Source organism: Micropterus salmoides, unplaced genomic scaffold (genome assembly GCF_014851395.1).
Source record: "Micropterus salmoides isolate LMB-PRFRI ecotype aquatic unplaced genomic scaffold, ASM1485139v1 Ms_hic_scaffold_14, whole genome shotgun sequence".
Lineage (NCBI taxonomy): Eukaryota > Metazoa > Chordata > Actinopteri > Centrarchiformes > Centrarchidae > Micropterus > Micropterus salmoides.
Window position 1 is genome coordinate 24,167,026 of NW_024040485.1, and position 22,447 is coordinate 24,189,472.

Genomic DNA, 22,447 nt, shown 5'->3' on the forward strand with positions numbered 1-22,447 from the left:
TGCATCAGGAGTGATCTTCCAGAGAGTTGACTGTATAATTTCAGTAATTGCTCTTTAAAACGGCTGTGGTTTTTGTTTTGGTGCGTTTTTTTATAACTGCAGTTTCACAGTCTCCTCAATTTTACCTGTCAAACATCTTTCAGACTCTCTGATCTATGCTTTGGTGATTAGTTTGACGTGCGTTTAGAGTTTCAGTGTGGTGCTCGGTGACAGCTGACAGAGGAACAGACAGATGGCTTTGGATGGAAACGCAACACGTTATTATGCTTCAAATTTTTCAGGTCTGAGGAGTCTCCTTGTGATCTTCTGTGGCTGATAAATACTTCCTATTAAATTGTGCATCTACGCAGTTTGTTATGAGTGAAGTTTGCTTGTTTAAACTGCAGTCAGCTAATATGAGTCTGGCATGTATCCAATGTCTGGTATATTTTGAGGAAAGATTGTTTTATACATGTTGACATTATTAATGTAATATCTGAGGGAGGTTGTCTGTTCTTGACTTGTGCAGCAAGAATATCATACAGTTTATGCTAACATTTCTTTTTCATGTGTGTTGCTGGTAGCTATTTTGGGATACTCGCAGTTCATTTCTTGCTACCTGTACTGCTAACTTTGTGCACAGTCTCACTTAGCATTATCATTGCTACTAGCTGTTGTTAGCTAGGACTGTTATAATCCAACAGGTCTATGTTGCATAGACATTTACTTATAAACAGTACTTTGACTATCTATCAACTATCAATCTATCTTTTATCACAGCTATCAAGACATAATAGCTTAGATCACCAGCAAAAAGTAGAATGTGACATTCAAATCAAATGTGATGTTTCATGAGGTTCTGCACATTTCAAAATAATCCATTTGTTATTGCAGGCTGTGTTTTCCTCTCTCCATCCTTTCTCCCCTTTGATATCTGTCCTCTTGGCCTGTTGCTAGGGAACAATACAAAATCTGTTTCCAGTCTGGTCTGTTTTCGGGGATGTACTAGGAATAACAGACAGGTTCCAGGGGGAGAAATCAGGGTCGCCAGCTACTGCTACCCAATGAACTGCAGTGAATTTTAATGACCAGGATATGGGGTTTGGAAGATGAGGCTCTTCACAGACTGGGCCGTTGGACTACAAGCCTCATCACGCTACAATAAAGCTCCAGCTTAGCATTTCATCCCCCTTGGGGTGCTGTATTGTTGGAGTCAGGGATGAAAACCACCGCAGTTGCCTGATTATTTCGCTCATCAACGCTCACTGCAGCGCTTTCAGTCAAGGTGTCAGAATGCAGGCATTCAAATCCAAAACACGAGCAAGGAGGAGCAGAAGTTAAGGACATAGAATACTTGAAAATCGCAAGAGTGAAAGGAGAAATACCAGTGAAGAAAAGGTCGAACGACAAGCTGTGTTTACATATTCACAATTTTAAAATAAATAATAAAGAATAATGGAAATATGAGAGTGACAGCCATATCTGCAGACATAACAATAACAATTGGCCATTCGCTAAAACCCTCCCTCGACCAGCGAATATCCAATCATAGCTTAGCCACCGTAAGCTTTGGATTTCTTCACATGCTCAAAAGGTTCTGGGGCTTTATTAAGATTTATAATTAGTATCTCAATATTTTAGAGGGTGTTGTTTTTGGACTTTGCAAAACTGAAAATACAAAAGCTAAGGAATGGATTAAACAGTGTGTTTATCTTCTCTACCATAAGAAGTTAACGTTAGCATGGCCATCTCACTATTACCTGCAGTAGTGTAGTGTAGTAGTGTTATTTAAAGGTGATGTTATAATAATACCTTCAGCACTGGTGCATCCAAAATGCTTGTATATCAGCAGCCCCATTCTGCTCTTCGTTTGGTTTGGTGAGGTTTACATTATACAAAGTCATGCCAGCCAAACCTACATTTCACAATCTCAATGGTGGTTTTCCTTATCATCAAATCCTTTTCTCTTGTAAAAGTGAAGAATACTGTATAAATAAATAAAACTAACCACGTTGTTGCTTTCCCAAGTATTTTTAGTAGTAAGCATCCAAACCATTAAATGCCATGTTAAAATGAAGAATATTTTAATTACATTTTTCTTTGTAACATTGTATTACAATACACAGGTTAAATAGCTTAATAGCTGGAAATATAGAAATGTATATGTGAATTATAGCGTTAGCATTAGCTTATTCTAGCTGGCTACAGCTGACAAAACTTACATTTGTCATTTCAGCAAACAAAATCCATGGATAGAAATAGAGTCTGGTGTTTACTTCTGGGTGAACTCAAAGAGCTATTGTTTCAAAAATAACTAAGAATTTCAAATGGTAAATCTGCCTTTGTGTGACGTGTGAGAACCTGTGAGAATCTACCTCTTTATAATCCAACAGGTCTATGATTTAGATGCCACCTGTGGCTCCAACTAGAGCTCAGAATAGAAGCGTAGTAGACATTTCCACAATAAGAACAGTCAAAATCCTTTGATGGAAAAATCAGGGTTCAAACCTCAAAAGCCCCAGGATGCCCATTCAAAGACATAGGAAGAATTTCAAACAAAATGTGTGGCTGTCACCTGAAAAATAGGTCTTTTTTTAATTTTTTCATAAATCCCAAAAGCTTGCTTTTAAAAGATTCAAAGTTTTGATGTGACAGCTCACTGCAATATATATTTTTATAACACAGAGGGATTTGTAACCTACTTTTAAAGCCATTGAGTGCCACTCTGCTTGGATGGTAGAATCCTCTCCTGCACTGGCACTTGTACTTGTCCAAAACAAATCCATGGCCAACGATGGGAGTGCACTGGGAGAAGAAAAAGCAGATACGGACAGGTGGAGATTAACAAAAATCAACGGTCACTTATTTTGGTAGTTATCAACAAGAATATCACAGGAGGTAGTTGCATGGAGGCAAAAGCGAGAAGTTGAAGAGAAAATGACGTCAATAAGATATAACTTTATACACCATGGGGGAAATTCTGAGGTTACAGCAGCAAATTACAGGATAGCAGCAAGAGTAGAGCAGATAAACAAATCCAATCAAAACAATGGAAAAAAAAGAAATAAGAACTTGTGCAAATGTGAAACAACAGGATGGAGGGGGATGATTGAACCAAAGTGGTGACTCAGCCAATGCAGCTCTGTTTTGTTTCTTGAATCCAAAAGCAAGTGGGAGTAAAATGATGAATTCTTTTTGGTATTTAGGATTTCAGTCAGAATAAAATATCACATGAGCCAGCAACAACAAAACCTGTCCGAAATGTAATCTGATAATTAGCTTTTCTTCTACATTGTCTGTAGTATTGTTCAATGCAAACATGTTACATTAGTTACATTAGCTGCAGCCCTACAGTGATAATGAAAGCCAATAATATCATCCAGAACTGAAAATTAAGCAGAATGATTGTAAAAAATGTTGTTGCTCCAAAAGACATAAACAGTGATTGTGTTCTCTTCACACATTCATTAATATTTGAGCATTTCTGGCTCCACAATTCGCTTCAACATGCTGCTTGAGTAAATACAAGCTATCTAGTGTTGGAGCTTTCAAATATTTGCATTTGTAAGAAAACATTGTCCAGATCTGGATGATTCATGGTGACTAACAGTGGGATTTGTACAGATTACCAATGAAGAATGCTGTAACCTTTAGACTGCACAGGACTAAACATAAACTTCAGTTTGTTCCAGACACTTTATCTATAACTGAAATCAAATAATCTGAATATTATCCAGGATCTCAGTAGTTAAAACAGACATCACAAACTGAATAAATATGTACAGTTCCTCTGTGTTTTTACTGCATGCTGATTATTATACTCCTTCTCAGGCCCACTGCTGAGGTCTCAGTTAATGAACTTGTTTCAATCATGTTATTGAGTCTCTTACATCGTCTACATGCTCTTCTGCAGTGTGAAGCAGCAGACGCTCCAGTTATAAACATGCCTGCTGTCAGGGGAAATCACAGGGCTTTGCCAAGTAACAGGCAAACTAATTAATATCTAAATTAAGAATTAAAGGTTGTTTGCAGAATTTAAGCGTGTCTGCATAATTCCAGCTTGCACTGATAACTGTGGGAGCTACATGGGCTTACAGACCATCTGGAGCAAGAATTCACTCAGACAGGCACACACAGGCTCATGTGAATGCACATATTCTTGTACTAAAATAAATCTGCAATAAATTTGACATGAGCATTCATAAATAGTGTATTACATTGCATGCCTACAGTAAAAACTGTATATCTCCTCTGGGATGGCTGAAGAGCGGCAGGACTATATTTACACCTCATGAATCAGTGACAGTAGCTGATAGTCTTTTTTTATTTTTCTAATAGTCAAAGCACAGCCTGTGTTGCAGAAATAGTTTGACATTTTGGGAGATACGCTTATTTGTTTTCTTGCTGAGAGCTATAAAATAGATACCATTCCCATGTCTACATGCTAAACATGGAGCCGCATGAAGAGCCAGCTGGCAGTTAGTTTATCGTAGCATAAATATTGGACCAAGGACAACAGTTAGCATGGCTGTCTTCAAAGCTCAAATCATCACCTCAAAATCTCAGTAATAAGCCTGTTATTTTACCTTGTCATTTTTACATTTTGTTAGGGTTTGCATATGGATGAAACAAAATAAATACATTGCTGCTTTTAGGCATGTCTTTCCCCTAGCTTCCAGTCTCACAAAGTAACCCTCTTCCTGCCTCTAGTTATGGTAATTTTGCATTCACTCCGCATGTCGGCAGAATAGGAAGAACAGGAGAACTTCTGGCTATCCTGACTTGACATTATTCCACGATGGTTATCCCCACTGCTAGCCTTGTAGTTACATTTATTTTGTCTAAATTAGCAAATGTTGCTGTGTTATATACTTAGAGAAGTTCATTTTCAAGTGAAACCACACACCACCCAAATATATAGGTCATTTAAATGTACTTTTACTATTGTAAATATTTATATTAAGTTGGATGCAGATTAACTGCCAGCAATGGTGAGTTTGCAGTCAATTTGCTTAATGGTTGTTCACACTGCTGTAGTTTTCAACAAGTATGAGATTCCTCATATCCGACTACAGCTCAGAGACTAATGTGAAATTTTTTTTTGCAACTTGACTGCTCATAATTACATATGACATGGATGGGACATTAGCAAACAGACATGAGAGTGGTGTTGATCTTCTCAGACTCACCAAATCTCCACTTCTGCCTGCAGCATGGTTTTTAAAACTAATATTTTGCAATTCATTTCAGAGCTGTGCTTTGCTGTAATTAGTGCTGTAGTTAATTCAGTTTAAATGTAATGGGGACAACGTGAACTTTACAAAAACATCTTATTTTTATCTTAACTGGAAGAATTCCGCATGCTGAAGCTTCCCGCTGAACTTCTGCACAGATCAGTTGTATTTTTTAAAGCTGACAAACAGCCCCAAATCTTGAAACTGGGAAGCAGCAGTAGGAGGGATGGGCTGTAGAGGGAATATTTGTCTGAAATGAAGTGGTAAATGGTTGACAGACTAAACAGATACTCTAAATCATTGCTCCAGTATTGCACCAGTGAAGACAAGCAGACCAGGCAGTTGGACATGTTTCTACTTTTTGGAAGAAAGAATGTGAGCTTTAAACCTTGGAGACTTCACCTCTTGGTTCTAACATTTTTCTTATGAGGTATTGACTGACTGAAGTTTGCAAGTACAGCTCCGACATGTGAACTGTGTCGGATGGGGATTCTTAAAGCTATGTTGGGTTTAGCTGTGAAAAAAAGTGAGAAAAAAGTACAAATCTACAAAATATCAGTGACATTATTGTATGTTTCAGTTGTTTTGTAGCAATAGTTAAAATCCTTCTTGAACCTTTCTGCCTCTTTATTTGTCATTGATATGTAATAAGGGAATTCCAAGGACAATGGGATAAATGTCGTCAATGGCCTTCATAATAAAGATCCCTGATGATGTTTTAAATTCAAATACAGCCATTGTGAAGTCACTGTATAGTATTCTATTTATAAGAAAGTATTTCTGCACACCATAATCAATCATAAAGATAAAACTATGCAAGTGGATTTTAAAGCAAGATTTTGAAGTATTTCTTGCATTACCATGACTGTTGACCACACTGACCACCCAATACAAACCAATCCAGAATTTTAGGCTTCCTGGGAATCAGTTACAGTATTTCTGTTTGCACTGGGGAAATGTTAATGCAAAAAAAATCCATCGTAACAGTCTACAGCCACACTAGCATCTCTGTGAGGCTGGACCTAGGTACAGGGGTGCTTTGAGCTAAATGCTGCTAACATGCTCACAATGAAAATGTTATCAAACCATGTTCGCCTTATCTTAGTTTAGCGTGTTAGCATGCTTACATTTACTAATTAGCACCAAGCACAAAGTACAGCTGCTCATGGTGGCACTAGAGGAAAAGTCAAGGGATCACCAAAGTGGGATGTATCCGCTGTGGACCACAGATGTTTGTACAAAACTGCATGGCAGTTCATCCCCTAAGTGTTGCAATATGTCAGTCTGGGCCAAAGTGGTGGATCAACAGACCAACAATTTTAGTCAAGCAGCTCCAATGGTTAAAAATAGGTCTGAAATTGATAACACTGTCTTTTTCTCCCTAAAACAGGGACAGGAGATTCACTATATTTATGTAAATAAAGTAGACTCTCACATTTTACAATGACTTCTCTCTCCACAGGAAGTCATGCATAGGAATTACAGAGCAAAATATCCACTAAAACAGAGCATAGTGAGAGCAGAGTCAAAGTAAAGCTTGGCATACATACAAGGGTAGGTGTTTTGCCTCTCATAGCCAGGTTGATGAATGCTACTGTGCTGTGGTCAGATGAGTCATGTTTCATGGTTTTGGGTTTTCTAAGTTCAAATGTCCAAACAATTACAGAATATATGTGATGCTGCTACAGCAACCAACATGCAGCTTTAAGTGATTACATCGTACAACAGCATTTTCAGATTATTTAAATCAAAATAATTATTTCCACGCTAAGCTCTCTGATTCATCAACCCAGCAAGTATTTAAAAAAAAAAACAGAAACTAAGCCACAGCTCATCTAATGTTTGTGTTTATTTGTGTATATTCTCTCTCAGGAGATAAGCATGCCTGTGAAATTAAAGTCTACAAAACACAGGAAGGGGGCTTTGAGCTAAAGCCTGATAAATTTGTATCCCTCCAAACTAGAATAATCTGGGTCTTGGCCAGGATGGTTCTACCTCTCTGACTGGAGGAGCAGGTGGCGAGTCATGGACAGCCTCCCTGCGGGCCCCAAACACAGTTGGAGTCCAACTTTGAAACTTTTAACATCTGCTGAGTAGAAAAAATGAGATAGATAGATAGATAGATAGATAGATAGATAGATAGATAGATAGATAGATAGATAGATAGATAGATAGATAGATAGATAGATAGATAGATAGATAGATAGATAGATAGATAGATAGATAGATAGATAGAACTACACACACTCTAATAAGCTAATACAGGCATAAACATTCACCACCAGCATTTGTTATGAACTTATTTTCTGCTTACTCCAAAGGAAGTGGAGACTCATTAAGATAAGACATACCCAGGGACACTGAGGTGGGTGAGGATGAAATATAATGCTTATTTAAGACCTTTATTGGGCCCTGTGAATCCGAATTGTTGCATTTATTAAACCTGTCTGTGCTATTACTGCAGAAGCAGTTTTTGATTCCCAAATGCATTTTAAAGCACATCAAATAGGAGTGTAAAAAAAGTGCAAATGGCTTGAATATCCCCACTAACTTTGACCTCGTATGAGACTACATTACTTGAGCCCATACATCTTGCATAAGATCCCGTGAGTATAATACCGAAAACATGCATGCCACACAGGAGAATGACAAGGACTGTCAAAAAAAGATTAATGTTGCCCAATACCCTAAACTGCCTCACTACTGCACCGCTCCATATGTCGTCAATCACCAAGCGCTACTTTTTCCAACAAAACTATACACACTCATGCAGCAACACAGCAACACACACACACACACACACACACACACACTAACACACACATCTAAAGGCAGGGTGTTTAATGGTGCCAAGGCCAGCCTCGTTTTTCCTCAGCCACCATGAAAGGGGTATGAAACGGTCGTTTGACGTGTCTCGGTTTGATGGATCACCTAATCAGACTGCAGGCTGAAGGTGAGAAAGTATTTTATAATTGCACCTTACTTTGTATGCAGTGGGGGCTTTTAATTCCACTTTTTTTTTATAACACTTCACTGACATAGTTCAAGGTTGCATTGTCCATCACAGAAAGTGCAAAAGACTTATCTTTGAAGCATCCTGTGGAGATTTTTATCATAGAGTCTTGCGCCTTCTCAGACCTTGGTATTTGACCATTAAAATGCAATTTTAGAGGGAAAAGATACATTCACATAATTTTGTAATGTGGTTATAAATGTGAACAGTTTCTGATGGTTGATGCTTTACAGCAGTGATCTTATGATCTAAATGTTTAAAAAAGTGCAGAGAACCCCCCTTGCCCATTGAAAATCAGCCTGAATTGCCATTTTGTTTCCTTTCATTAATTTAGCTTGATATTGTGTTCATGTTTGTCAATTTCTGTTTGAGAGAGGAACCTTTAGATAAACCTAATCTGAGTTTCACCCCTCACTCACAACATGTCTAGTTGCTGCATTGCATTATGGTCTTATGAAGCTACTGTCAATTCTCACATTTCTAGAATGGACTTATCTCTGTTTAACAGATGACAGTTTTTGCAAAGTAATGAATCTGGAAAGAAGTTCTTGCTCTTTGATTAAATAATAATTAAACTTTTCTGCAATTAAAGTCCATGGCGGCAAAGCAGGAAATATCTCAATTTCTTATACGGAAAACTACAAATTACCACTACAAATTATACCTAGTTGTTATATATAGTCTTTTAGGTTTAATTTCCCTTTGAAAAGGTTTGGGAATTAATGTTGAAACTGAAACTATACAAACTGAAACTGAAATAATCTGTAACTTTCACATGGAGGCCCCTTAATTTTGGACTGCAGCCAGCTGGTACCTGTTTCGGTTTTCTCACAGTACAATTTGATAAAAAGCTGTGAACATGACACCAAGATGGGAGTTGGCAAGAGAGAGAGGGAGCACTCTGTGTCCCTCAGAGATCTATAAATACACTGAAAGCATTAAACCCTAAAAGCATTACAATCACTCTGTCCCCTGGGTAGGGAATCTGCCTTCTGCTGTTTCAGACTACCGACCACTGAAACAGTGGATGTCTGAGGATAGCTTGGACTTAAGCCTGTCTGGAATTTCTCCATCAATGTAAGAGGCAAAAACTGAGACATATGGCCAGTTATTGATTGGTGGCTTGTTGCGGTTACATTGCTGTGACTAGAGATAGAGTCACCAGGAGATCTGAGCTGAGTGCTGCTGTTGGTTTCCCTGCATCTTTAAAGGACTTTAGATGAGGGAGCAGAGGTGATGGGATTGTAAATTCAGAAATTCCGGGCTATGATTTATATTTAAGTCACCTAAAGGAGGAAAATGTTCAAAATGTTACCACTGATTGGCTGTGCAGCCTTTGGAAATACAAGTCTCACTTGGCATTTTAAGACTTCTGATGAACCTTCAGTTTTCCCACACAGACATCTGGGTGGGTGGTCCCCAGCTCCCTGCATGGACCCGACTGGGAGGCCTCACTCAATTAAGATCCAACTGCTGCTGCCGACTTGACAGGCTGTTACATTTTGCCGTGGCAGCCGCTGAGCTGCAGGCAACAGATTAGAGAGTGAATGGTGTTTCTCTGTGGAGGATGAATCCTCCCTGACTACTGTCCCTCTCTGCTGTCACTTCTCATCTCTCCCTCCCTGTCTCGTCCTCCTCTCCATCCTATATTTTTCCTCCTCCTTCCACTCTCCTTCCTCACTTCATGCTACAATGCATGCATGTGACATCAGCCTAATTAAAGATCAAAGAAGAAATATGCTTATCAGAATACGAGTGTTTCTACTGCTACAGTTTTGTTAACATGAATTTTTAATTTTTTTATTGATAATACATTTAATATTGTATTGTTATATATAAGTTAAGTAAGTCTCCAGTTTAAAGAATTTTCCAGAGAGCAAGCATTAAAGTATATTTAGTAGCAATTTAGTAGTAACTTCAAAGTTGCAGGACTTACAAGAGCACCGATTTTAATAAATGATGAGCCAAATATGTTTGTGAGAAAGAAGAGACCTTTTCAGCGAGGACACAGAAGGACACAACGGCAAGACTGGGGAAAGCCCACGGTGTGTTTTTCCAACTCTGAAACAACTGGATGTCCAAGAAATACAGCATAAAAACGACGGTACTGTACTTCTGATAGGAAATGAAAGTTGATAAAAGGATTGACATGTTCCACAATGGTTGCCTGAGAAGGCTGTGTAGCATCTTCTGGCTTAACAAGATCACAACCTTGGAATTATACAAAAAGTTAAAAACAAGAACACCATCATCAAAATAAGGAAGAGGTGACTGTGAAAGCTTGCAATGGAGGCAGTTTGCACTGACTGGACTCCAGGTAAAAGAACAATGGAGGGTGCTCATTGTGGCTTTATGCCCCAGAATGCAACCTTTTCATTTGCCAATCAAACACCATTCCCCTAGTTTGGAACCCAGGCTTTCAGTGGAAAATATGAGCAGTTTTTTCAAGCTGAGTGCTACCGCCAATGACTAGCATTTATTTAATGTGTTAAATTGATGGCATTAACATTTTTTTAATTAATTTTTCAGATGTCAAATAATCCATGCCACCATACTGTACATCTCACTTAAACTCCACAACAAGCTGTTTTCTTAGCATCTGTCTAAGTGTTATCTTTAAATTCACAAAAACAGCGTCTTCTCTTTTCAGGAAAATTATTAAATTATAAATACTGTAATTTGTATTTAAATAATTTTATGAAAACTGAAAAGATTGCTGATGTTGATCATTGTCGACATTTAGTGAAGTTTAAGTCTGGAAACAAGCCCTACAGCTCAGACATTTGCCTGCAGTATTTTCTGCTGAATATTTAATGAAGGAATGGAAAGATATTGCAAAATTCCCTTTTTAATAAAAACGGGTTTATGGTCAGTGCACCAGTTTTGAGAACTGACTATTCAGAAGCCTGACTCTAAACAACTATTTCTGCTGTTGTATTATTGATGTGGTTTTTGCTTTAACAAAGATCCAGCAGGAACATTCTTATGGTAACTAGTGCAGATAGGCTTTCAATTGGACTGTACAGCGTGTGTCCACACTCAAGTTGAACTTGAGCAGGTCGATTTATGCAAAAGTAAAGAAAATGAACTTGAATCATAGTGTTAGATACACCATTTGTTGCATGCTTTCATACCAAAGACCTTGCAGTGGCATACATGTTTTGCATGAGTGGGCCAATTTGGAAAGAAACCCTTTAGATTTACAGTCATGGAGGTTTTAGGATCACTACAGATGGCAACAGGCTTTAATGGATACGGTACTGTATGTTAAGTCACAGTGTCAATTCATGTCTGTTAAGTACGTTCAGTGCAACCCCCAGAAGAGAAAGGTGTTTTTTTAAATAAAGTTGAATGTACAGCTACCGAGAAAGCCTCTTACATTTCCACAGCTATACAGTAAAGTTTGCGTAATGAAATTGAGGGTTTATTTACCTTTGTTTCACCTTTTATCTAAATACAAAAAACTAATGGTCTCTTTGATGAAGAAAACGAGAAAAAAAATACTTAAACACAAACACACATGCATTGCCAAGTGGTTGCACTAACTCTTGAAACACTTCAACCCAGCTTTAGCTGTAGAGCCTCAAATTCTCAGAGGAGAGACGGAGAGCCTGTGGCAGAACAAAACAGAGAGAGGAGAGTGAAACAGGAAAAGGCAGAGCAGAACAGGTTATTTTCTGTCTCCTCTACTCCTCAAGTCACCTCCTTTTTCTTTTTTTTTTTACATGTAAGAGATAAGGCAAGTAAAAAACAGATCTTGCAAGTGTCTGCTTTCCTGACAAATTTAGAATGACATATCTTAGAAGAAACCCCAAATCCAGCATATTCCTTCTACCTAAATATGCATTACTGCTAACATTGTGCACAGGCTTTTGCAATGTCTGATTCACCTGGGTATCCCTGTCCTTACACACAGTATTTATACTGACTTTAAGACATGTGAAGCTTAAATCCTCTTCAATGTGCCAGAGATAATAAGGAACAAATATTTAATTTATGTCCCTTTTTTCACCCTATACAGCTTTTTTTGCAACAGGGCATAGAAAGGCCACATGTGTCCAGGTAATTAAACTTAAAGAGTAATTGGACTAACACACCACTATAAATAGTAGCTGAGCAATAGCTAGAAATTACGGTGTTGCTGCTTTATCTTTGTCAGATTGTGCTTTCCGTGTCTGCATGAAGTTAAATCCACAAATTGGGGTTAGTGTGTATGCTGTAAAGAAGCTGTAATGATAACAGCCGAGGTCCCCAATTTATCCTGAGGAGAATGTTGCTGCAGCATTTAAAGCTGTAGAAGAAGGTGAAGGGTTTTTCTCAATTATAGCTCGGTCAGTTCAAATGATGATTTAATATGTTAGGCTGGCAACAGCAGAGAACGACAAGTTGAAAGTTGGAGGATCATTTCTGGCTTGTCTTTCCACCCTCCTGTGAGGTGTTATAATTGGCTTCAAGAAAATGGAGACACGGAGGCAAGGGTAAGGGTGATGAAAAAGGAAACCTGGAAAACAAGAGAGTACAATAGACGCATTTGACTGTGGGAATAGCCATGGACACAGAGAGTGTGGAAAAGAGCAGGAAAAGAAGGAGAGGAAGTGTAGCTGATTGAGAAGAGAAAGCGATAGGAGAGACAGAGGGGGTAACCCTCCTTGGCTGTCACAGCAGTTTACACTCATTAGCAGAGCTCTGCCTTTGAAGCCCTTTATCTCCAGCGACACGTTTCACAGAGAGAAAACACACACACATACAGACATGCTATGCAAACATACTGCACACACACTGATGCGTACTTACATTTAAAAAGCACACACAAATTTAAAAAAAACATATAAACCCAGGTTCATCCAGTCACAAATCACCCATACTAATCAAGTCGTCTAATTATATAAGCAGTGGTTCCTTATGTAAGATGCTTCCCCTACGACTGGCTATCCATAATGCATGAAGTCTTGTATTTGGTTCATGGTGACACATCCTACCTTCCTCCACAGCCTCACTGTATCTGGGCAGACCAGAAAAAAAGGCCAAGACGAAGAATAAGAAGGTCATGTATCTGAGCATAAATATGCTCAACTGTATTCAGCCACTTTTAACACAATTCATTGTTAAAGAACCCATGGAAAATTGTTACCCACCTCTGCATGTCCTCTGAGCATTAGCTACATTAGCATCTTTTATGCTACAGTAGATTAATGCAATGTCAGGAGAACTTTAAGAATTAGAAAACCTTGCGTTAATTTCATGTGGGAGTGTTTGTGCGTTATTCAAAGATGGTTACCCCACTGCTTGTCTTTGAAACAGCCTAGATTAGCTGCTTTGGTTGTGCTACATATTTGTATGTATTGCGTTAATTTAATAATGAATTTTACTTACTAATAAATGTGGCTTTGCAGCTATTTTGCCACAGGTTTGCTAACACTTCTGTAGTTCTTTTCGCCAATCGTAGCGGTAGGAAATTCACAGCAACAATGACTCAGAATTACAACTAGGAGGCTAACATGTGCAATTTTTTTTGGCTGGTCATAAATACAGTCAAAGAAGAATAATATAAACTCATTGTTTCAGTTTTCAGCTGGCTGTATCTCTGATCAACTCAGTTTCCACAGGCAGAAGAAAAGCTGTTATAAACCATCAGTTAGTACGCTACTTGCCCAGCACCAAAAGACAGGCAGACCACCACAAGCTGTCAAATGTACTGTAGTAGCAACAAGCTATTGAGGCAAAAGTATTTCTCAGGAGTTCAGAGAGACCAGAACAGAACTAAAAGAACAGTAAATATTTTACTTATATTTGTCATGTGGTCAGAAACACAACCCTAAATTAGTGCTAATGTTGCTACGTGTCTGCTGGATGTGTTAATAACAAGCAACTAACATGTTTGTGTTTACAGCTCATTGTGCTGCCCCCGAGTAGCCCCCCCAAAATAATTCTTTCACTTTTGAGTGTCGAAAATTATCCTCTCTAACTCATAAGTAACTTGAGCATACAAAAAATGTCATTATAGTGAAACATACTGTTTGAGGGATAAATTGCCAGGTTTGACTAAACTTTCTCAGGTTTCACTAAACTGCTTTTAAAACAAAAAGAGACATTTGACTAAAAACAGGCTATATAAAAAGATGCTGAGCCACAAACAGACTGAACACTTAACAGTAACAATGAGAAGGGAACTGGTATTGTAAAACTCCCGGCACACTTTGCAGAACATATGATGCCCTGTCACATTACTAGAGACTGTAAGGTTATTATCTTTATCTCTGAGACAGAGCTTCGGGGTGTGTTTGTACTCGATGGGGAAAGCAATGAGCCTCATACTGACTTTCCACAGCCCATTTCCCAAAAAAATTATTTAGCGAGATTTAAAAATGAACTGTTTTTTAATGGGGACTTTGGGACAAAAAGCAATTCTTTTCCACTTGGTCTGTGATAACAAGCTTAAAAAATTATTTAGTTTTTATTAAAGTTTTACCTAAATGTAGTATTGTGTGTGTGGTGTGCTGAGATGCTGTTTTAGCAGCCAAATCATTTCTCCTGGAGGCTTCTGACTGCACTGTTTTCAGACTTTGATTTGAACAAGAAAATTGAGGTAAAGTCCCAAAAGTGCTACACCAAAGTATTGGTAATGGGCTGGCTGAGCAACAGCAATAAGCAATTAATTACAGCAAGAAGGAACAGGCTGGGGAAAGAAATGAAACGAGTGAACCATTGAGAGAAAAATCGCACAAAATGATAAATGGTGTGGGGGACAAAGAAACAAGATATTTAACATCCTAAATTTCAAAAAAGGTTGAAACACGCACATTGATCCGGATATATACTGTATATATTTAGACTAATGTTATTTATTTGTTTACGCTACACTTTACAGCTTGTTGTTTAATCTTTAGTAATATTTGCTAAGATTCACTGTTGTTTGTTTATTCCCACCCAACAAATACTTACTTTATGACTAAATACTTTTTACACAAAACTAATTACACCCCTACAGTCTCAAATGTACATTGTGTTTAGTTTATACTAAGATGGTGACCAAGTTAAAGGTTCAGTGTGTAATGGATCTATTGACAGAAATGCATGTGGACAGCTGTAATATGTGTCTAAATTCATCCTACAAAAAAAGCATATTCCTCTTGTTGATTTAATTAGTAAATAAAATCATCCATTTTTCCATTTCATGTTCAATACATGTCCCTCTGTAACAAAACATTTGTAATGGATCAATATCATTTACAGTCTTATACTGTTTCCAGAGTCTTAATACCTGCTTCCAATATGCCTACATTTGAAACAGTGAGAGACAAAGAACCCTGCTGATTCAAGATAGCACTGAGTCATTGACTGCCGCTTGTCCAAATATGGCGTTAGAAAGTCATCAGAAGAGGAGAGTAATGAGTGTTTAGCTCTGTAATAAACCTCTGAAAATGTCCTCCCATAATGTTTCATGCTCAGATTTAATTATATTGACCAAAAGCAAATGTTTAACCTATGCACATACACATAACTGTACCTAAGTGAACACAAATACGCTGGCACATACACATGAGACACATAATTCAAAGCATTTCTATGAAAGTGGTGTTAGATGGACAGGATGGAATGGCCTTGGTACATAAAAGGCTGTCTCTGCCCACCACTGTGATGATAACAGTAAGACACCATACACATTGCACACACACCATCTGCACACAGTCAATACAGATATGGTCAGAACTACAGCACTATCAGCAGCGTCATTCAGATTTCCTGACATCACCCACGAGAGTTTCTTATAAAGATGGAACAAAGCAGAAGAAACAGCGCAACAGATCAAGACAAACATGGAGACCTCCCTATGACACACCGAGAGGGGGGAGGCACACAAACAAAGAACATGGTCAATTATTCACCACATCTTGCAGCAATCCATTACACTGCATTTATTATACATCATATGGCCAGCAACATGCTATGCAAGCCTGAGCAGCTTCCCTCCCTTGCTGGAGTCAGAGAGGCTTTGTGCAATACATCACATAAAACTAACACATTGGTACATACAGTAGACTGTGTAAAACATGGACGTAGTCTCCATGACTTCACCCATAGGTTTCTCCAATGCCGTTGTGAAGCTCAATGTAAAGGGCTCCCGGCAGCTCCTCACATCACCAGTGCCTGACTCTGGCTAATCCAAAAATGGGCAAAGAGGTGGAGCCGAGGCAGGCCGAATGAAGCCTGGTTGCTTAACCACCAAGTGGCTAGCCACCTAAGAAGGTACCCGCTTTTAACGGCCAAGTCCTTCTTATGCATAACTTTAAGCCTTAATATAATTTAACGGGTAAGTTAAATAAAGAATTCACCCCCTGTGCCATGAACAGGGAAATTAAATATACATTTTTTGAACCAGGCTGTAAACATGTTTATTTCTGCTGGGAAGTTGAACATGGAGGTCTGGAGGACTGACTCACTTTTGGAGCCAGCTTCAAGTGGCCATTCCATGAATAGCAGTTTTTAGCACCTCCTTGTTTGCTTAATTTTTCAGCCCCTGAAGTTGCCGCACTTGATTGGCACTGACATGAGCAAGGAAGTGAGTGCACAGGCGAGCTCACACGCTGACAAAGGCACAAACACACACAGTTGGTGATCCTCTGACCTTTTGTTCATCCCCAACAGCATGTCAAAAATTTCAAATATCCAGTGAAATATCTCAACATCTATTGGATGGCTTGGCACAAAACACAAAACTCTGTTTCTCAAAACCGAGTTCACCAAGTTCTGTACTTTAAAGCTCGGATTTGGCAAGTTCGGCTCGGGAGTACAAACTTCCAGGAACGGGAGCACGCAGTCAGTCATTCAGCTATTGGAACTTGATGATGGCCGGACCGTTAGCGGGCGGGACCTCACATCTCCGAAAACGTCGTAGCAATTTTTAAAATCAGCTCTGTCTTGAGAAATCAATCACATATTTGTAGTTTAAACAACTATATTCCCACATTAAAAACTCTTAAAACTATTATATATGACACAAGAACAGCAGTATTATAAGTTACAGTTCTGCGTTTTCTCGTCCGACATTTCCACTTTTTGGCAACGAAATGCATCTGGGATATCTGGCGATCCAAAGTCCACACAAGTCACCACCGATGCAGGCTCGGTAAAACGGGCGGAGCGAGAACACATCCAGGTATTTGACTGTACTTGGCTAGATGCGGACTTTTGAACTGGAACAGTACTTTGGCTGCGACTTATGATGTTTCACACAAGCACAGACAAGAACGCAGATTGAGAAACAGCCCATGAAGTTGACAATAGTGAAATATTGCAATAAAATTTGGTTCAAACATTCATGTTCCCCTAATAACTTAAGTGACTGCTTTATGTTGCATCTAGCACCACCAGGTCAGTTTTAATTTTTCCAATACTGTACCTGAATAACTAACAATATTCTAGTCAGCCCAAACTGTCACGATCCTGTTTGCCATGTCATGTTTTGTACTTTTAGTCAGTTTTATTATCTGTTGTTTTGGTCTGTTGGGTTTTGGGGTTCTGTCTGTCTGTCGTCTAGTGTTTAGTAACCTTTGTCATGTCTGTAACCCCAGTGATCCCTCTGCATGTCTGTCTCTGTTTCCCCCCGCTCTCTCTGCCTACCTGTGCCTCTTTAGCCTCATGTCTGTCACCTGTGTTGCTCCCGCCCTGCTCGTTAGTCCCTGTGTGTATATATACCTGGTGTTTCTGTTCATGTCTTTGTCGGGTCATTGTATGCTGTCTCCCTGAGTTGCTGTGTGATTGCTTGTTGTGTCTCCCTGTTTTCTTTGGATTACCTTGTTTTTGTACTCTGATTACCAGCCACTCTGCCAGTAAGTGTGCTTGCCTTTTGTTTTCTACAATAAACCCCTTTTTGAACTGTACCTCCTCTGCCTTGCGTCCTGCATTTGGGTCCTCCAATCTGCTCAACCCTGCCTTCACCACAAAAAAAAAAAGACACAAACTGTATTTGGTGTCTAGTGCTAATTAGCAAATGTTAGCATGCTAACATGCTAAACTCATATGGTTCAACTGGAAAAACATTATAGCCAACCTGTTAAACATCAGCATGTTTACATTTCCATGCTGACATTAGCATTTAGCTCAGAGCAATGCTGTGCCTACTTCCACACAGGCTTTCAGCTTAAACTGTATTTAGTGTTTAGTGCCAATTAACAAACATTAACATGCTAATTTACTGAACTCAGATGTTTCACAGTACACCTGAAACTGACAATCAGTATAGCATTGTCTGTGTGAACATGTAAGCATACATTGGTTCAAAGCACTACTATGCTAAGTATTGTCTTGCAGAGCTGCTAGCGTGGCTGTAGATGTTCAGTATGGTTAAAACTTCTATCCTTGGTAACTTTCCATAGATATTAGGTTACATACACTTTGGCTGAGTAAACGGGCAACTTCAGTTGACTTTTTCTCAACTAGCTCATGCTCTTAACCAGAGTATTACAGGGGATAAGCACGTCAAGGACACCATGAACATGGTTGTGAGAAGAAATAGTGAACACACTATAGTTCAACTGGAAAGGCTCTTGTCAAATGTCTCTTTTAAGCCTTTACTCCTAGATATTACAAAATTTGTTTGTTGTTTTTGCTTGATGCACCTATATGCTTTGATTACAGCGCTTGATTGCATTTTTAAGTAATTATATAATGAACAGACTAAAGATTGTATGGGTGAACAAATGGTTGAATGCACACCAGAATGACAAAATGGATAACAAGTGAAATGAGAGCATTTTCTGTTTATGCGATAAAAACAACCATACTGTAGAGCAGACTCACTTCCATACTGGTGAGATTACAACGGTGAGTCCCAGCAAACCAGCCACTGGTGGAGCACTGGTTAATGTCCACCTCCTGCAGGTTCACATCCACACGAACAACACCCCTGCCAGAAAGGAGAAGAAAGGTGGTGAGGAAGGAGAATAATCACAGAATGATGAGAAGAGACAGAGGAAATAGTGTGAGGGAAATCATGAGAGAAGATTCTGCAAAGATAGAGAAGAGGAAGAGATAAAAGAGAGGCAATGATAAAGAGATGAAATTAAATGAGCGGGGAGCGTTGGAAAGAATAAAGTAAAAATGAAAGATGCAATTAGTAGATTGTGATACATGATAACCAAACAAATAATACATGAAATACATTTCGTGGGAATGTAAGAACAGCGTAATAAAAGGAAAGACAGGACAAAAAAATTAGGGATAAAGTAATGTTGTAGATGTGAGACGGACAAAAAGGGAGGGGAAAAGGTGGCGAGATTGTACAAGGTTAAGCAAGCCGGTGTGAGGGCGAGGAGGAAGGAGGACGCGGAGTCAGAAGGCCAGAATGAAAGAGAAGAAAATTAAAAAGAACAGGAAGAGTAATACTCAGGGGAAGTAAGGTCGAGGGTGGAAGAAACAGGGAAGGGGAGAGTGGTAATAGAGAGGAATGAAAGAAATAGATCGAAAGTGGGAAAGAAATTAAGAGTGATGGGAGTGAAAAATTAAGCGGCAGAGAGGGCGGGAGAGGAGGGTAAAGAAACAAAAGCAAAGTTGAAATTTTAATAAATACTTGCACAACAAGGTTATACTATTTCTTCCTAGACATGCGCTGGGTATAAAGATTCCATTGTTTTGGTCAGAACAGGGCACTCTACAATATCGTGCGGTCTCAAGAACTCTCTCTTACTTTTTTAATAAAACAAAAGCTTCCTTCCATTAAAAGAATAGAAACAGTTGTTTTTTAAAATTCTGTTCATTCTTAAACCAATTATTTTACAATCTATTTTCATACTATACACTGAATTACCAATTGTACTGATAGGTGGTGGGTTATGGATCGGGAAGATGGAAGTGTGTCATGACTGCTGCCCAAGGAGCTGACTCTGGATCTGTCACGTGAGTTTGCCAGTGGCTGAAATCTCTCTGGTGTGTTTCCAATGAAACCACTGTACACTATCTGTCCATCACTGGAAGCTGTCACTGTTTGCCTCTCTGTCCCTTCCTGCAGCTGCACACTCTCATGCCCAGCCCTCTGCTTTATTGTCTCTATCTGTGACTGTCTCAGCCCTAACTCCCTAGACCTGCCCTCCCCAAGCTATCCACCAGATTCCCTCAGCTGTTCCCTCTGTTCCCCATCACCTGTGCCTCGTCCACACCTGGGCCACATTCAGCCTTAACAAAACGTAGCAAAGCGTTTATTTAAACCGAAATGGCCTTTTTACTCTTTATATACACATTGTTGCTGATTAGTTAAGAACCCTGACACACCTACCAAAGAATCTACTTTAAAGTCCTGCATTTATATGGTGTATTCCACCTACTTCTCACCAGTATCTCACTTGCACATCACCTTCTCACCATACTAGTTCACTTCCTTTGTTCCTTGCCAGATGCTATGTTGCTGTGTCAAGTCTCAAGACTTGGTTCCCTGTTTCTGCCTGCATTACCTGGATTTAATCTTTACCTGTTTGTTGGACTTTGAATTCCTGCCTTCTACATACTGGATTTGTTTGCTTATGCTGGACTGCTGGTTTTGACCCTTTCCTGCCTCACCCTTCCTGTAAGCTTTTGTACTTCCATTTTTGTGTTAAATCATTGTACTGCACCAGCTCTGCCTCAATTGTCTGCAGTTGGATCCTACCCCTGTATATTTGATACCCTGCTTGCACCAGTTGTCACAGAAGCAGCTGGTTATTGCAGAGCATTTAGCAGCTAACGAGCTAGATATTTTCTTTGGAGTTGGTGGAGACCAAAATAGAGCTAAAAGGAAAGTGAAAATTGGATTTATTTATTAGGTGCCCAGAAACTATAAAATTAATGTTTATGTTGCTTTCTGAAAGATGTGCTGGACTTTATTGCATTATACAGAGGTTATTCTATTAATAAGCCTACCCTCATTGATATAAATGGGGTGGACAGAATAATAGAAACACCTGTGATAGAATGACACAGTTCAACAGGCCCACCACAACCTGCAGCCTCCAAAATGATCATACAGTTGAATCAATACTACTGCAATACATTTGGCTAGGTGTACCTCCAAAACTGACAACTAGAAGAGAATTTCTATCAAAAAAATTTGTTGGTACTATTTTTAGCTGTAGATAAATACACCTTCAGCGTTCTAGTGAGTATTTAACATGGTATATTTGGGATGAACTCAAACTGCAATCCTCGTGTTCGTCATAGTGAAGTAACCACCCAGTGTTTGGCTGATCATTCATTGTTGTGTTTTCATGGGATTTGTTGACAATGAATTGTCGCCATGTTTCTACAGTAGCCGAAACGGACAAACGGTGCTACAGAGGACGTTTTTGTCACTATGTTGTTCTTCTTCTGGTATAATTCCGACAGTGTAGAAGCTTGTCACTACGTTCAATGCGTACAAAGAAGAGGTAATAATAATAATAATAATAATATACATTCTCTGAGTAAGTCATTTGGTTTGTTAGAAGTAAGAAGAGAAGTGAAATTTGGATAAATGGAGGAACACACATTATTTAGCACGAGCCGACGGAGCATGAATCTTCGTTGTCAAAGAAGCAAAAACACGATGAAGCCACACAAAGTCGGGACTCATGACAGCAAAAATGAAGGTGCTGGTGTGGGAAAGACGTTTTCCAAGTGGTGCTGCAGTTGCTTGTTTTCTGATGGACAGGTAATTAAGTTAGTTCAACTTTAGCAATGTAAATGAAAACTGTTGTTTAATAGCTTTAGCTAGAAGCTGGGCATAAGCACCGAGAAGTAATGTGTTCCTTTATCAGTGGTGTAAAATATGTAGCTGGATTAATTAGGCTATTGCTTCGCTACACAAATGTACAATTTGATAATTGAAAGAATAAATGCCCATTAAAACGTTGCATCATTTTACCACAAGCTGAAATTATGGCTATTGGTACTATGTTTCTAATGTATTTCAAAAAATTAAAAATACATTTTTGGAAGATTTGCAGATTGCTTATCTAAATGCAGAAAGTGGAGAGAGAAGTTAATCCTCACCTGATGATGCCTTTGTAAACGTCATGTATTATGTGGTTTATAATGGACTATGGTGCAGAAAAAGTGAGCTACATTTTCCAGTTATCTCTCATTGGTCATACTTGCACTAGATGTATGGGGGGGGGCAAAACCTCACCACTGGATTTCACAAAAAATTACACACTTAACCTTTAAAGGCACTGATTTAGTTAGGTTAGTTTCTTAATATCTGTTGGATAGTATT

At 38.9% G+C, this 22,447-nt stretch overlaps 1 protein-coding gene across 1 annotated transcript in view; it reads right to left on the bottom strand.

Annotated features, from left to right (window-relative positions):
* LOC119902427 (probable G-protein coupled receptor 158) overlaps positions 1 to 22,447 on the bottom strand; it is a 66,711-nt gene that overhangs the window by 38,905 nt on the left and 5,359 nt on the right. The window contains exons 2-3 of the mRNA XM_038718598.1: positions 19,027 to 19,132; positions 2,682 to 2,784 (exon numbers count right to left, since the gene is read on the bottom strand). Coding sequence (XP_038574526.1) covers positions 2,682 to 2,784; positions 19,027 to 19,132 — 209 coding nt within the window. The remainder of the gene's footprint in view (positions 1 to 2,681; positions 2,785 to 19,026; positions 19,133 to 22,447) is intronic.